At 52.0% G+C, this 18,233-nt stretch overlaps 1 protein-coding gene across 2 annotated transcripts in view; it reads left to right on the top strand.

Annotated features, from left to right (window-relative positions):
- Nucleotides 1-10,494, top strand: part of LOC132395068 (HEPACAM family member 2-like) — a 75,136-nt gene extending 64,642 nt beyond the window's left edge. For both annotated transcript variants that reach the window (XM_059971384.1, XM_059971383.1), the window contains one exon: nucleotides 9,588-10,494. In XM_059971384.1, the coding sequence (XP_059827367.1) occupies nucleotides 9,588-9,812 (225 nt within the window). In that variant the 3' untranslated portion in view covers nucleotides 9,813-10,494. The remainder of the gene's footprint in view (nucleotides 1-9,587) is intronic.
- The last annotated feature ends 7,739 nt before the right edge of the window (nucleotides 10,495-18,233 follow it).

Raw genomic sequence — 18,233 nt, 5'->3', positions numbered from 1 at the left:
CACTGAACTCACACACCTAGTCACTGGGGTACACTGACCCCCACACACCTAGTCACCGGGGTTCACTGACCCCACATACCCAGTGTCTGGGATTCACTCACCCCACACACCCAGTCACTGGGGTTCACTGACTCCACACACCCAGTCACTGGGATGCACTGACCCCACACACCCAGTCACTGGGGTTCACTGAACCCCAGACACCCTGTCACTGGGGTTCACTGACCTCACACGCCCAGTCACTGGGTTACACTCGCCCCACACACCCAGTCACTGGTGTTCACTGACCCCACACACCCAGTGTCTGGGGTACACTGACCCCACACACCCAGTGTCTAGTGTTCACTGACCCCACACACCCAGTCACTGCGATACACTGACCCCACACACCCAGTCACTGGGGTACACTGACCCCACACAACCAGTCTGTAGGGTTCACTGACCCCACACACCCAGTCACTGGGGTTCACTGACCCCACACACACAGTCAGTAGGGTACACTGACCCCACACACCCAGTCACTGGGGTACACTGACCCCACACACCCAGTCACTGGGGTTCACTGACCCCACACACCCAGTCACTGGGGTTCACTGACCCCACACACACAGTCAGTAGGGTACACTGACCCCACACACCCAGTCACTGGGGTTCACTGACCCCACACGCCCAGTCACTGGGGTACACTGATCCCACACACCCAGTCACTGGGGTTCATTGATCCCACACACCCAGTCAGTGGGGTACACTGACCCCACACACCCAGTCACTGGGGTTCACAGATCCCACACACCCAGTCAGTGGGGTACACTCGCCCCACACACCCAGTCACTGGGGTTCACTGACCCCCACACACCTAGTCACTGGGGTTCACTGACCCCACACACCCAGTGTCTGGGGTTCACTGACCCCACACACCCAGTGTCTGGGGTTCTCTGACCCCATACACCCAGTCACTGGGGTTCACTGACTCCACACACACAGTGTTTGGGGTACTCTGTTCCCCCACACCCAGTCACGGGGAGACATTGTAACCCCCGACCTGCACACCCAGTCTCTGGGCTTCACTGACCCCACACAACCAGTCACTGGGGTACACTGACCTCACACACCCAGTGTCTGGGGTACACTCGCCCGACACACCCAGTCACTGGGGTACACTGACCTCTACACACCCAGTCGCTGGGGTACACTCACCCCACACACCCAGTCACTGGGGTTCACTGACCCCACACACCCAGTGTCTGGGGTACACAGACCTCACACACCTGGTCACTGGGGTTCACTGACCCCACACACCCAGTCACTGGGGTACACTGACCTCACACACCCAGTGTCTGGGGTACACTCGCCCCACACACCCAGTCACTGGGGTACACTGACCTCTACACACCCAGTCACTGGGGTACACTGACCTCTACACACCCAGTCACTGGGGAACACTCGCCCCACACACCCAGTCACTGGGGTTCACTGACCTCACACACCTATTCACTGGGGTACACTGACCTCACACACCTAGTCACTGGGGTTCACTGACCCCCCCGACACCTAGTCACTGGGGTACACTGACCCCACACACCCAGTGTCTGGGGTTCACTGAACCCACACACCCAGTCACTGCGGTACTCTGTTCCCCCACACCCAGTCACAGGGGTTCACTGACCCCACACACCCAGTCACAGGGGTTCACTGACCCCACACACCCAGTCACTGGGGTACACTGACCTCACACACCCAGTCACTGGGGTTCACTGACCCCACACACCCAGTCACTGGGGTACACTGACCCCACACGCCAAGTCACTGGGGTTCACTGACCTCACACACCGAGTCACTGGGGTTCACTGACCCCACACACCCAGTCACTAGGGTTCACTGACCCCACACACCCAGTCACGGGGAGACATTGTAACCCCCCACCTGCATGCCCAGTCACTGGGGTTCACTGACCCCACACTCCCAGTCACTGGGGTTCACTGACCCCACACTCCCAGTCACTGGGGTTCACTGACCCCACACACCCAGTCACTGAGGTTCACTGACCCCACACAACTAGTCACTGGGGTACACTGACCCCACACACCCATTGTCTGGGGTACACTGACCTCACACACCCAGTCACTGGGGTTCACTGACCCCACACACCCAGTCACTGGGGTTCACTGACCTCACACACCCATTCACTGGGGTACACTGACCCCACAAACCCAGTGTCTGGGGTACACTGACCTCACACACCCAGTCACTGGGGTTCACTGACCCCCTGACACCTAGTCACTGGAGTACACTGACCCCACACACCCAGTGTCTGGGGTTCACTGACCCCGCAAACCCAGTGTCTGGGGTTCACTGACCCCACACACCCAGTGTCTGGGGTACTCAGTTCCCCCACACCCAGTCACGGGGAGACATTGTAACCCCCCACCTGCACGCCCAGTCACTGCGGTTCACTGACCCCACACACCCAGTCACTGGGGTACACTGACCCCAAACACCCAGTGTCTGTGGTACTCTGTTCCCCCACACCCAGTCACAGGGAGACATTGTAACCCCCACCTGCATGCCCAGTCACTGCGGTTCACTGACCCCACACCCCCAGTCACTGGGGTACACTGACCCCAAACACCCAGTGTCTGGGGTACTCTGTTCCCCCAGACCCAGTCACTGGGAGACATTGTAACCCCCACCTGCATGCCCAATCACTGGGGTGCACTGACTCCACACACCCAGTGTCTGGGCTACTCTGTTCCCCCACACCCAGTCACTGGGGTACACTGACCCCAAACACCCAGTGTCTGGCTACTCTGTTCCCCCACACCCAGTCACTGGGAGACATTGTAACCCCCCCCACCTGCATGCCCAGTCACTGGGGTTCACTGACCCCACACACCCTGTCACTGGGGTTCACTGACCTCACACGCCCAGTCACTGGGGTTCACGGACCCCCACACACCCAGTCACTGGGGTACACTGACCCCACACACCTAGTCACTGGGGTACACTGACCCCACACACCCAGTCTCTGGGGTTCACTGACCCCACACACCTATTCACTGGGGTACACTGACCCCACACACCTAGTCACTGGGGTTCACTGACCCCACACACCTATTCACTGGGGTTCACTGACCCCACACACCTATTCACTGGGGTTCACTGACCTCCACACACCCAGTCACTGGGGTTCACTTATCCCACACACGCAGTCACTGGGGTTCACTGACCTCCACACACCGAGTCACTGGGGTTCACTGACCTCCACGCACCTAGTCACTGGGGTTCACTTATCCCACACACCCAGTCACTGGGGTTCACTGACCTCCACACACCCAGTCACTGGGGTTCACTGACCTCCACACACCAAGTCACTGGGGTTCACTGACCTCCACACACCCTGTCACTGGGGTTCACTGACCCCACACACCTAGTCACTGGGCTTCACTGACCTCCACACACCTAGTCACTGGGGTTCACTGACCCCACACACCCAGTCACTGGGGTTCACTGACCTCCACACACCCAGTCACTGGGGTTCACTGACCCCACACACCTAGTCACTGGGGTTCACTAACCTCCACACACCCAGTCACTGGGGTTCACTGACCCCACACACCCAGTCACTGGGGTTCACTTATCCCACACACGCAGTCACTGGGGTTCACTGACCACCACACACCTAGTCACAGGGGTTCACTGACCCCACACACCCAGTCACTGGGGTTCACTTATCCCACACACGCAGTCACTGGGGTTCACTGACCTCCACACACCCAGTCACAGGGGTTCACTGACCTCCACACACCCAGTCACTGGGGTTCACTGGCCCCACACACCCAGTCACTGGGGTTCACTGACCCCACACACCCAGTCACTGGGGTTCACTGACCTCACACACCCAGTCACTGGGGTTCACTGACCCCACACACCCAGTCACTGGGGTTCACTTATCCCACACACCCAGTCACTGGGGTACACTGACCCCAAACACCCAGTGTCTGGGCTACTCTGTTCCCCCACACCCAGTCACTGGGAGACATTGTAACCCCCCCACTTGCATGCCCAGTCACTGGGGTTCACTGACCCCACACACCCTGTCACTGGGGTTCACTGACCTCACACGCCCAGTCACTGGGGTTCACGGACCCCCACACACCCAGTCACTGGGGTACACTGACCCCACACACCTAGTCACTGGGGTACACTGACCCCACACACCCAGTCTCTGGGGTTCACTGACCCCACACACCTATTCACTGGGGTACACTGACCCCACACACCTAGTCACTGGGGTTCACTGACCCCACACACCTATTCACTGGGGTTCACTGACCTCCACACACCCAGTCACTGGGGTACACTGACCCCACACACCCAGTCACTGGGGTACACTGACCACACACACCCAGTCACTGGGGTTCACTGACCCCACACACCTATTCACTGGGGTTCACTGACCTCCACACACCCAGTCACTGGGGTTCACTTATCCCACACACGCAGTCACTGGGGTTCACTGACCTCCACGCACCTAGTCACTGGGGTTCACTTATCCCACACACCCAGTCACTGGGGTTCACTGACCTCCACACACCCAGTCACTGGGGTTCACTGACCTCCACACACCAAGTCACTGGGGTTCACTGACCTCCACACACCCTGTCACTGGGGTTCACTGACCCCACACACCTAGTCACTGGGCTTCACTGACCTCCACACACCTAGTCACTGGGGTTCACTGACCCCACACACCCAGTCACTGGGGTTCACTGACCTCCACACACCCAGTCACTGGGGTTCACTGACCCCACACACCTAGTCACTGGGGTTCACTAACCTCCACACACCCAGTCACTGGGGTTCACTGACCCCACACACCCAGTCACTGGGGTTCACTTATCCCACACACGCAGTCACTGGGGTTCACTGACCTCCACACACCTAGTCACTGGGGTTCACTGACCCCACACACCCAGTCACTGGGGTTCACTTATCCCACACACGCAGTCACTGGGGTTCACTGACCTCCACACACCCAGTCACAGGGGTTCACTGACCTCCACACACCCAGTCACTGGGGTTCACTGACCCCACACTCCCAGTCACTGGGGTTCACTGACCCCACACTCCCAGTCACTGGGGTTCACTGACCCCACACACCCAGTCACTGGGGTTCACTGTCCCCACACAACTAGTCACTGGGGTACACTGACCTCTACACACCCAGTCACTGGGGTACACTCGCCCCACACACCCAGTCACTGGGGTTCACTGACCCCACACACCCAGTGTCTGGGGTACACTGACCTCACACACCCAGTCACTGGGGTTCACTGACCCCACACACCCAGTCACTGGGGTTCACTGACCTCACACACCCATTCACTGGGGTACACTGACCCCACAATCCCAGTGTCTGGGGTACACTGTCCTCACACACCCAGTCACTGGGGTTCACTGACCCCCTGACACCTAGTCACTGGAGTACACTGACCCCACACACCCAGTGTCTGGGGTTCACTGACCCCACAAACCCAGTGTCTGGGGTTCACTGACCCCACACACCCAGTGTCTGGGGTACTCTGTTCCCCCACACCCAGTCACGGGGAGACATTGTAACCCCCCACCTGCACGCCCAGTCACTGCGGTTCACTGACCCCACACACCCAGTCACTGGGGTACACTGACCCCAAACACCCAGTGTCTGTGGTACTCTGTTCCCCCACACCCAGTCACAGGGAGACATTGTAACCCCCACCTGCATGCCCAGTCACTGGGGTTCACTGACCTCCACACACCCTGTCACTGGGGTTCACTGACCCCACACACCTAGTCACTGGGCTTCACTGACCTCCACACACCTAGTCACTGGGGTTCACTGACCCCACACACCCAGTCACTGGGGTTCACTGACCTCCACACACCCAGTCACTGGGGTTCACTGACCCCACACACCTAGTCACTGGGGTTCACTAACCTCCACACACCCAGTCACTGGGGTTCACTGACCCCACACACCCAGTCACTGGGGTTCACTTATCCCACACACGCAGTCACTGGGGTTCACTGACCTCCACACACCTAGTCACTGGGGTTCACTGACCCCACACACCCAGTCACTGGGGTTCACTTATCCCACACACGCAGTCACTGGGGTTCACTGACCTCCACACACCCAGTCACAGGGGTTCACTGACCTCCACACACCCAGTCACTGGGGTTCACTGACCCCACACTCCCAGTCACTGGGGTTCACTGACCCCACACTCCCAGTCACTGGGGTTCACTGACCCCACACACCCAGTCACTGGGGTTCACTGTCCCCACACAACTAGTCACTGGGGTACACTGACCTCTACACACCCAGTCACTGGGGTACACTCGCCCCACACACCCAGTCACTGGGGTTCACTGACCCCACACACCCAGTGTCTGGGGTACACTGACCTCACACACCCAGTCACTGGGGTTCACTGACCCCACACACCCAGTCACTGGGGTTCACTGACCTCACACACCCATTCACTGGGGTACACTGACCCCACAATCCCAGTGTCTGGGGTACACTGTCCTCACACACCCAGTCACTGGGGTTCACTGACCCCCTGACACCTAGTCACTGGAGTACACTGACCCCACACACCCAGTGTCTGGGGTTCACTGACCCCACAAACCCAGTGTCTGGGGTTCACTGACCCCACACACCCAGTGTCTGGGGTACTCTGTTCCCCCACACCCAGTCACGGGGAGACATTGTAACCCCCCACCTGCACGCCCAGTCACTGCGGTTCACTGACCCCACACACCCAGTCACTGGGGTACACTGACCCCAAACACCCAGTGTCTGTGGTACTCTGTTCCCCCACACCCAGTCACAGGGAGACATTGTAACCCCCACCTGCATGCCCAGTCACTGCGGTTCACTGACCCCACACACCCAGTCACTGGGGTACACTGACCCCAAACACCCAGTGTCTGGGGTACTCTGTTCCCCCAGACCCAGTCACTGGGAGACATTGTAACCCCCACCTGCATGCCCAATCACTGGGGTGCACTGACTCCACACACCCAGTGTCTGGGGTATTCTGTTCCCCCACACCCAGTCACTGGGGTACACTGACCCCAATCACCCAGTGTCTGGGGTACTCTGTTACCCCACACCCAGTCACTGGGAGACATTGTAACCCCCCCACCTGCATGCCCAGTCACTGGGGTTCACTGACCCCACACACCCAGTCACTGGGGTACACTGACCCCAAACACCCAGTGTCTGGGGTACTCTGTTCCCCCACACCTAGTCACTGGGAGACATTGTAACCCCCCCACCTGCATGCCCAGTCACTGGGGTACACTGACCCCACACACCCAGTCTCTGGGGTTCACTGACCCCACACACCTATTCACTGGGGTACACTGACCCCACACACCTAGTCACTGGGGTTCACTGACCCCACACACCTATTCACAGGGGTTCACTGACCTCCACACACCCAGTCACTGGGGTACACTGACCCCACACACCCAGTCACTGGGGTACACTGACCCCACACACCCAGTCACTGGGGTTCACTGACCCCACACACCTATTCACTGGGGTTCACTGACCTCCACACACCCAGTCACTGGGGTTCACTTATCCCACACACGCAGTCACTGGGGTTCACTGACCTCCACACACCGAGTCACTGTGATTCACTGACCTCCACGCACCTAGTCACTGGGGTTCACTTATCCCACACACCCAGTCACTGGGGTTCACTGACCTCCACACACCCAGTCACTGGGGTTCACTGACCTCCACACACCAAGTCACTGGGGTTCACTGACCTCCACACACCCAGTCACTGGGGTTCACTGACCTCCACACACCCTGTCACTGGGGTTCACTGACCCCACACACCAAGTCACTGGGCTTCACTGACCTCCACACATCTAGTCACTGGGGTTCACTGACCCCACACACCCAGTCACTGGGGTTCACTGACCTCCACACACCCAGTCACTGGGGTTCACTGACCCCACACACCTAGTCACTGGGGTTCACTAACCTCCACACACCCAGTCACTGGGGTTCACTGACCCCACACACCCAGTCACTGGGGTTCACTTATCCCACACATGCAGTCACTGGGGTTCACTGATCTCCACACACCTAGTCACTGGGGTTCACTGACCCCACACACCCAGTCACTGGCGTTCACTTATCCCACACACGCAGTCACTGGGGTTCACTGACCTCCACACACCCAGTCACAGGGGTTCACTGACCTCAACACACCCAGTCACTGGGGTTCACTGACCCCACACACCCAGTCACTGGGGTTCACTTATCCCACACACGCAGTCACTGGGGTTCACTGACCTCCACATACCCAGTCACAGGGGTTCACTGACCCCACACACCCAGTCACAGGGGTTCACTGACCTCCACATACCCAGTCACAGGGGTTCACTGACCCCACACACCCAGTCACAGGGGTTCACTGACCTCCACATACCCAGTCACAGGGGTTCACTGACCCCACACACCCAGTCACTGGGGTTCACTGACCTCCACACACCCAGTCACAGGGGTTCACTGACCTCCACACACCCAGTCACTGGGGTTCACTGACCCCACACACGCAGTCACTGGGGTTCACTTATCCCACACACGCAGTCACTGGGGTTCACTGACCTCCACATATCCAGTCACTGGGGTTCACTTATCCCACACATGCAGTCACTGGGGTTCACTGACCTCCACATACCCAGTCACTGGTGTTCACTGACCCCACACACCCAGTCACAGGGGTTCACTGACCCCACACACCTATTCACAGGGGTTCACTGACCTCCACACACCCAGTCACTGGGGTTCACTGACCCCACACACCCAGTCACAGGAGTTCACTGACCCCACACACCTATTCACAGGGGTTCACTGACCTCCACACACCTAGTCACTGGGGTTCACTGACCTCCACACACCCAGTCACTGGTGTTCACTGACCCCACACACCCAGTCACTAGGTTACACTCGCCCCACACACCCAGTCACTGGGGTTCACTGACCTCACACACCCAGTCACTGGGATTCACTGACCCCACACACCCAGTCGTTGGTGTACACTGACCTCACACGCCCAGTCACTGGGTTACACTCGCCCCACACACCTAGTGTCTAGTGTTCACTGCCTCCACAAACCCAGTGTCTGGGGTTCACTGACCCCTCACACCCAGTGTCTGGGGTTCACTGACCCCACACACCCAGTGTCTGGGGTTCCCCCCACACCCAGTCACGGGGAGACATTGTAACCCCCCCAGCTGCTCTCCCAGTCACCGGAGGACACTGATTCCCTCCACCCACCCCCCTGTACTCCAAGTCACCGGGGAATGCTCCTACCCTCCACACACCCAGTCACCAGTGACCACTGTTAACTCACCCCTTGACACCCACCCCCCCAACACTCCTCCCATACACCGAGTCTCCGGGGAACTCAGTCTATCCTCCCATCCCACACCCGGTTACGTTTTGCTTTCTTAGCCCAGCCAATGTGGTGCCGGACTGGATCTCTCTTCACTCTGAACTTTGTGCTTTACTGCAGGTTCATGGGCATAACGACTGGCTGGAAGTTCCGAACACCGTGTATGCCACAGTGAACTCCCCTGGGAATCCAGCTGCTGAGCCAGCGAGGGGTAAACGAGGAGCCCGCAGGAACGTGAGGGACAGCAGCTTCGAAATGTATGAAACAGTGAACTATCCGGGGATTCCACGCATGGCCACAATCAGGAATGGAGCAGGAGCCCGTGGAAAATCCTCACCAATATAATCCGGAGGCTCCCATCTTCCTCTCTGAGACTGGGGCTGCGTCTGCAAGCCAGGCTGTGGAATTGGTGTGTTTTGGGGGATAGAAAGATTCCACATTCCTCAGATTTGCAGCTGTCCTTGTTGGACAAGGATGGGGTGTATCTCAGTAATTCTAGACGAGGGTAATCTGTGTGGGTGGGGCAGGGAGGACATCACACTTAACCGGGACCTGGGCAGCACTCTACATAGGTGGGTGGCAGTTATTGGGGGAGGGAGTTGTTTTGGGAAGTTTCAGCAGACTGTGTGGTTCCACACCAGAGGAACCACATATCTGGCCCATATCTGGCCTCTGTGTCTCTAGGTTGGAGGCTTATAGGGGGTCACAATAAAATCAGTTTGAAATCCCAAATAAATTCTTGTCCCCTATAACTGGAATCTTTTGAAATTTTAATTGGGGGAACAAATACTAAACAAAAAAACAAAGCTAAAAACATACTTTAAATCTGGCTTCAGAAAGAAATAATTTTCTGGAGGTAACAGGGAAGCAAACACCCAGGGAAATGATCTGACTGAAATCAGTTTGCTGCGCTGTGCAAAAATCTGAGGCATAGTTAAGATGCCACAGACTTTTGCACATAACTGTCATAATTTTATGTGTTGTGCTGTACTGCTGCCGCAAATAATAATTAACAAATTTCATGACATACGTGAGTGATGATACACTTGATTTTCATAACAGTCTCTGTTGTGCCGAGAACGGGAAGGGGGCAGGGAGGGAAGAGTGTCAGAGATATCGGAGGACGGCATCGTGGTTCTGCGTAATGGATTAGACTATTTGAGAGAAATGATTAAATTAAAGACGGTACTTAAGGAGTCCATTTAGAATGTGCTGACACAGAAAGAGCGTGCAAAGCAACTTGCAGGGCAACGTATAAACCAATTTGCAAAATGAGGATGGAACAATAGCTTGCTGATTAAAGAAGCGATACAGGTAACGGGAAGACATGCTTAACGGTTGAACAATAACGGTGTTAATGCGCTGAGGCTGATAAGTGGGCCAAAGGGTAATCACATTTGTAATTTTGTAATGAGATTAAGGAAGAATGTCTGCACCTCACATGGGTGCAACTCACAAAGTCGTAAACAAGTAGGGTATAAAAAACTGTGCAAAGTGTAATTCGGCACTCAATCTAGCAGGAGCTGGTTGGGTCCGACTCTGCAGACTCGAAAAATAAAGTTTACCGTTCTGCAAATTGCTGAGACTCAGTGTGTTTCTGACATTATGGACTATGGACCTTTTCGGACTTGTGGTTTTTATATTCTGTGTTTTCTTATCGCTCTTTCCCTTTCCACTTCGTTGTGTAGGGGGTGGTATGGATGTTTGGGGGTTAGTGTTCTGTTGTGTGGTGGGCTGGGTATAAGGTTTCTCTCTGAAGAACTTTTAAGTTCTTTCTTGTTTCATGGCTGTCTGGAGAAGACAAATTTCAGAGTTGTATATGGACACATGCAATGAATGAAACCGAGCCTTTCAGAGGGGAATTGCAGTTGGGAAAAGGGGAATGGAGAGAGGGGCGGAAAAGCACCAGAGAGACATTCTGTAATGATCAATAAACCAATTGCTTGGAATCAAGTAATCTTCCCTGGTGTCTCAGAGCTGGATGAGAGGTACCGCACTGCGCCACACTCTGCCCCTGGCACATTGTTTCTGTCCCATTACCCATAGCAACACTCCCCCCCACCCCCCAATCCCTGGGTGCTGTGTCCTCACCATTCCCAACATCCTTTGTTCCCACCAGATTAAATTTTCCCGTTTCACCCTGTTACAGCTGAAAAGCGCAGCTGTTTCCAAGGTCAGTACAGTCAACAAGGATGTCTTCATGCATTTACACGAAGATTAAGACTGACGGAAACAACACCGATTCTGGTTGGAAGCAGCCACGTAGGATACTGCGGAAGAAGCGCGGGTGCAGCGTGCATTTAAGGAAACGGGGTTTTAAACTCCCTATACCGACTATCTTGGTGGCGAACGTGGTGAATAAAATCGACGATCTCAGCCCTAGGGTGCAGAATCAGAAGGGTTTTAGGACCGCGCATGTCCTTTGTTTCACGGAACCCTTCCCTACCGGATGCAGCGATTTAGATTGGCGGGTTTAATATACACCGTCAGGATAGATCTATAGAGTCTCTCAAAAGCAGAGGTGGAGGAGTATGCCTCATGATCAACTCTTCCTGGTGCATGAATATCAGTGCTGTCCCAATTCTGCACACCAGACCTGGAATGTGTAGCAGTGAAGTGCTGTCATTTTTACCTACCACGGGAGATTTCCACGACCATTTTGAACATTCCACCTCAGGCTAATGTCAAGCATTGTTTAGATCAGGCATGGGCAAACTACGGCCCGCGGGCCATATGCGGCCCGTTAAGCTTTTTAATCCGGCCCGCAGAACTTGATGAAATTATATTAATAAACCTTTTTAACATTTTTTCCCCGCAATTCTGGCGTTTTCCCAATAGATGACGCACTCTATATACATTGACCTTTGTTGAGGTGCAGTGTATTACTCCACATTTGCGCTTTGCTCTTTGTTCGGCTCGACCTATTTGTGTGAACAGGCGTTCAGCGTCATGAACATCAACAAAGCCAGCCACAGATCCAAGTTAACTGACCAACACCTCAGATCCATCCTGAGAATCGCCACAACAAAACTAAATCCAGACTTTGATGTGCTGGCTAAAAAGGGAGACCAACAACACTGTTCCCACTGAAATTAAAAATAAGTTTCTTCGTTGTGTTATGTAAAAAATGCATTTGAAAATATTTTTTTCAATAAGCCTTACATGTTACATGTCATTTCTGTTAAGTGATGGACATGAGTAGTGCGCAGGTGCACGTACGTTCTCAAATTAAAAAATGCGCTCCAGATCAAATAACGCGCTCCGCATACTGGCGCGCTGTCACTATTCTGTCTTTGTGCTGGTTGTTGTTGAGTTTTGGCACAGGGGACAATTGAATAAGAAGGAGCAGGACAAGTAGACCTGCATCTCCTACCGTTTTTGAAATAAAGACAGTCAGGAGGAGAGTGATGATGATAATATCTTGAAGGATAACAGGATTTTCAGTGCTTTAAAAGAATAACTGTTACTATTAAAAAAAAGCTGTATTTTATTCATTTAATTTTCAGTGTTTTAAAAGTCATTTCAATAAATAGCTAAATACCATGGGACTTCAAAGACAGATATTTTGTTGTAATGCATTTGTTCATTTTCAATTGAAATTAAAGCACATGTTTTCTACATATCCCATGATATTTTATTTTCTCTTATGAGGTGTATTACCAAAACACTCCGTCCATCTGCTCCTGGTCCGGCCCGCCTGTCAAATTTTAGAACCCTTTGTGGCCCACAGGTCAAAAAGTTTGCCCACTCCTGGTTTAGATGATCTAAGTAATGGGATCAGTATGCACCAAACAGCGCACCCTAATGCTTTCACCATCATTTTGGGAGATTTTAACGAGGCCAGTCTGAAATAAATCACTTGCAATACCAGAGGAAACAACACACTGGACCACTGTTACACCACCATTAAGAATGCCTACCGTGCTATTCCACGCCCTCACTTTGGGAAGTCTGATCACCTGGCTGTACTTCTACTCCCTGAGTATAGGCAGAGAGTGAAGACTGCAGCACCAGTCGTGAGGACCAAGAAGGTTTGGACCAGGGAAGCACAGCAGTGCCTACAGAACTGCTTTGAATCTGTGGACTGGACTGTATTCAGGGATTCATCTTTGAATCACGATGAGGTGCTGCAGTTGTACCGACCTGATTGAAACCTGTGTGGATGAGTGTGTGCCTACAAAAACTTACTGTACATTCACAAACCAAAAGCTGTGGATGAACCAGAACACACGCCGGGAGTGTGTGATGTACGTCGTCTGCTGAAGGCTAGATCTGTGGCATTCAGGTCTGACAACCCAGGCCTGTACCAGAAAACTAGGTATGATTTGTGGAGTGCTATTTCAAGGGCAAAGGGACAACTTTGAATGTGGCTGTAGGTGATATCGGATGCGGCAACTCTGGCAGGGTTTGCAAGAATTTACTCCTCGAAAGGGAAACTCAATAGTATAAATGGCAGCGATGCTTCACTACCAGATGAACTCAATGCGTTCTATGGCCACTTTGAAAGGCATAACTACAGCTGTGAAGATCCCTGCTGCACCTGATGACCCTGTGATCTCTGTCTCAGAGGCTGATGTTAGACCCTCTTTAAAGAGAGTGAACCCTCACAAGGCAAAAGGTCCCGATGGAGTACCTGGCAAGACTCTGAAAACTTGTGCCAACCAACTAGCGGGAGTATTCAAGGACATTTTCAACCTCTCACTGCTATGCGCAGAAGTTTCCATTTGCTTCAAAAAGGCAACAATTATACCAGTGCCTGAAAAGAATAATGTGAGCTGCCTTAAAGACTATCACCCGGTAGCACTCACATCTACAGTGAAGAAATGCTTTGAGAGGTTGGTTATGACTAGACTGAACTCCTGCCTGAGCAAGGACCTGGACCCATTGCAATTTGCCTATCGCCACAATAGGTCAACAGCAGATGCAATTTCAATGGCTCTCCACATGGCTTTAGATCACCTGGACAACACAAACACCTTTGTCAGGATGCTGTTCATTAGCTCGGCATTTAATACCATCATTCCCACAATCCTGATTTAGAAATTGAAGAACTTGGTCCTCTGTACCTCTCTCTGCTATTGGATCCTCGACTTCCTAACTGGAAGACCACAATCTGTGCAGATTGCTGATAAGATATCTTCCTTACTGATGGTCAACACTGGCGCACCTCAGGGGTGTGTGTTTACCCATTGTTCTGCTCTCTAAATACACATGACTGTTTGGCTAGGCATAGCTCAAATACCATCTATAAATTTGCTGACACTACGACCAAAGTTGGTAGAATCTCAGGTGATGATGAGAAGGCATACAGGAGTGAAATATACCAACTATATAACAACGTGCTATTGTAGGGACAGAAATGTGAAGAGGGGGTGGGGTGGCCCTGTTGGTGAGGAATGAGATTCAGTCCTTTGCAAGGGGGGACATAGGATCAGGAGAAGTAGAGTCTGTGTGGATAGAACTGAGGAACAGTAAGGGCAAAAGGACCCTAATGGGTGTTGTCTACAGGCCACCAAACAGTAGCATGGATATTGGGTGCAAGTTGAATAGGGAGTTAACATTGGCATGTGGCAAAGGTAATGTCGCAGTAGTTATGGGGGATTTCAACATGCAGGTGAACTGGGAGAATCAGGTTGGTACTGGACCCCAGGATAGGGAGTTTGTAGAGTGCCTACGGGATGCATTCTTGGAACAGCTTGTAAGAGAGCCGACCAGGGACAAGGCTATTCTGGATTTAGTGTTATGTAATGAACAGGATTTGATAAGCGATCTTGAAGTAAAGGAGCCATTAGGAGATAGTGACCATAATATGATAACGTTTTATCTGCAATTTGAGAAGGATAAGGGCAGCTCGGAGGTGTCAGTGTTGCAGTTGAACAGGGGAAACTATGGAGCCATGAGGGAGGAGCTGGCCAAAGTTGACTGGATGGATATCCTAGCAGAAAAGACAGTGGAACAGCAATGGCAGGTATTTTTGGGAATAATGCACAAGGTGCAAAATCAGTTCATGCCCCAGAGAAGGAAGGATTCAAAGGGGGGAAAGGGGCCACAGTGGTTGACAAAGGAAGTCAGAGATTGCACAGCATTAAATAAAAGGAAGTATGACAGAGCTAAGGTGAGTGGGAGGACAGATGATTGGGATATTTATAAGGAACAACAGAACTTAACTAAAAAGGCAATACGGGGAAAAAAATGAGGTACGAACGCAAGCCAGCCAGTAATATAAAGGAGGATAGCAAAAGCATTTTTTAGGTATGTGAAAAGAAAAAAGATAGTTAAGAACAATGTTGGGCCCTTGAAGAATGAATTGGGTGAAATTATTATGGGAAACAGAGAAATGGCAGAAGAATTTAATAAGTACTTTAGATCTGTCTTCACTAAGGAAGACACAAGCAATCTCCCAGATGTATGGATGGGCCAAGGACATAGGGTAACAGAGGAAATGAAACAGATTGACATTAGGAAGGAAACAGTGATGAGTAGACTGATGGGACTGAAGGCTGACAAATCCCCAGGTCCAGATGGTCTGCATTCTAGGGTACTAAAGGAGGTGGCCCTGGAAATTGCGGATGCATTGGTAATCATTTTCCAATGTTCCTTAGATTCAGGATCAGTTCCTGAGGATTGGAGAATGGCTAATATTATCCCACTTTTTAAGAAAGGAGGGAGGGAGAAAACAGAGAACTATTGACCTGTCAGCCTGACATCGGTGGTGGGGAAGATGCTAGAGTCCATTATTAAGGATGAAATACATTATTAAGGATGAAATAGTGGCATATCTAGATAGCAGTGATAGGATTGGGCCGAGCCAGCATGGATTTACCAAGGGTAAATCATGCTTGACTAATCTGTTGGAGTTTTTCGAGGATGTAACCAGGAAGTTAGATGGGGGAGATCCAGTGGATGTAGTGTACCTCGATTTTCAGAAGGCATTTGATAAGGTCCCACATAGGAGATTGGTGGGTAAAATCAAAGCTCATGGCATTGGGGGGAAGACATTGACATGGATAGAAAACTGGTTGGCAGATAGAAAGCAAAGGGTAGCGGTGAATGGGTGTTTCTTGGAATGGCAGATGGTGACTAGTGGGGTGCCACAGGGCTTGGTATTGGGACTGTTTACGATTTACATCAACGATTTAGATGAAGGCATTGAGAATAACATCAGCAAATTTGCTGATGATACTAAGCTGGGTGGCAGTGTGACATGTGATGAGGATGTTAGGAGAATTCAGGGTGACTTGAATAGGCTGGGTGAGTGGGCAGATGACGTTTAATGTGAATAAGTGTGAGGTTATCCACTTTGGGAGTAAGAACAGGAAGACAGATTATTATCTGAATGGTGTAGAGTTAGGTAAGGGTGAAATACAAAGAGATCTAGGAGGCCTTGTTCATCAGTCACTGAAGTTGAATGAGCAAGTGCAGCAGGCAGTGAAGAAGGCTAATGGAATGTTGGCCTTTATTACAAAGGGAACAGAGTACAAGGGCAAGGAAATCCTCTTGCATTTGGACAGAGCCCTGGTGAGACCACACCTGGAGTATTGTGTACAGTGTTGGTCTCCAGGTTTAAGGAAGGACATCCTGGCTGTAGAGGAAGTGCAGCGTAGATTCATGAGGTTAATTCCTGGGATGTCTGGACTGTCTTACGCAGAGAGGTTAGAGAGACTGGGCTTGTACATGCTGGAATTAAGGAGATTGAGAGGGGATCTGATTGAAACATATAAGATTATTAAGGGATTGGACAAGATAGAGGCAGGAAATATGTTCCAGATGCTAGGAGAGTCCAGTACCAGAGGGCATGGTTTGAGAATAAGGGGTAGGTCATTGAGGACAGAGTTAAGGAAAAACTTCTTCTCCCAGAGAGTTGTGGGGGTCTGGAAAGCACTGCCTCAGAAGGTAGTGGAGGCCAGTTCTCTGGATGCTTTCAAGAAGGAGCTGGATAGGTATCTTATGGATAGGGGAATCGAGGGATATGGGGACAAGGCAGGAACCGGGTATTGATAGTAGTTGATCAGCCATGATCTCAAAATGGTGGTGCAGGCTCGAAGGGCTGAATGGTCTACTTCTGCACCTATTGTCTATTGTCTATAACTAGTGAAGTAGTGTCACAGCAACAACCTGGCACTCAACGTCAGTAAGATAAAAGAGCTGATTGTGGACTTCAGGAAGGATAAATCAAAGGAACACATATCAATCCTCATAGAGGGATCAGAAGTGGAGGGAGTGAGCAGTTTCAAGTTCCTTGGTGTCAAGATCTCTGAGGATCTAACCTGGTCCCAACATATTGATGTAGTCATAAAGAAACCAAGACAACGACTATACTTCATTAGGACTTTGAAGAGATTTGGCACGTCAACAAATACACTCAAAAGCTTCTATAGCTGTACCATGGAGAGCATTCTGACAGGCTGCATCACTGTCTGGTATGGAGCGGCTACTGCACAGGACTGAAAGAAGCTGCAGAGAATTGTAAGTCTAGTCAGCTCCATCTTGGGTACTAGCCTACAATGTACTGAGGTTATCTTCAGGGAGTGGTGTCTCAGAAAGGCAGCGTCCATTATTAAGGACCTCCAGCACCCAGGGCATGCCCTTTTCTCATTATTACCATCAGGTAGGAGATACAGAAGCCTGAAGACACACACTCAGATATTCAGGAACAGCTTCTTCCCCTCTGCCATCCGATTCCTAAATGGACATTGAACCTTTGGACACTACCTCACTTTTTTAATATACAGTATTTCTGTTTTTGCACATTTTTAATCTATTCAG

Source organism: Hypanus sabinus, chromosome 6 (genome assembly GCF_030144855.1).
Source record: "Hypanus sabinus isolate sHypSab1 chromosome 6, sHypSab1.hap1, whole genome shotgun sequence".
NCBI classification, from domain to species: Eukaryota; Metazoa; Chordata; class Chondrichthyes; order Myliobatiformes; family Dasyatidae; genus Hypanus; species Hypanus sabinus.
Note: the sequence above shows the minus strand (reverse complement) of the source record. Positions and strands in the feature narration are given on the sequence as shown.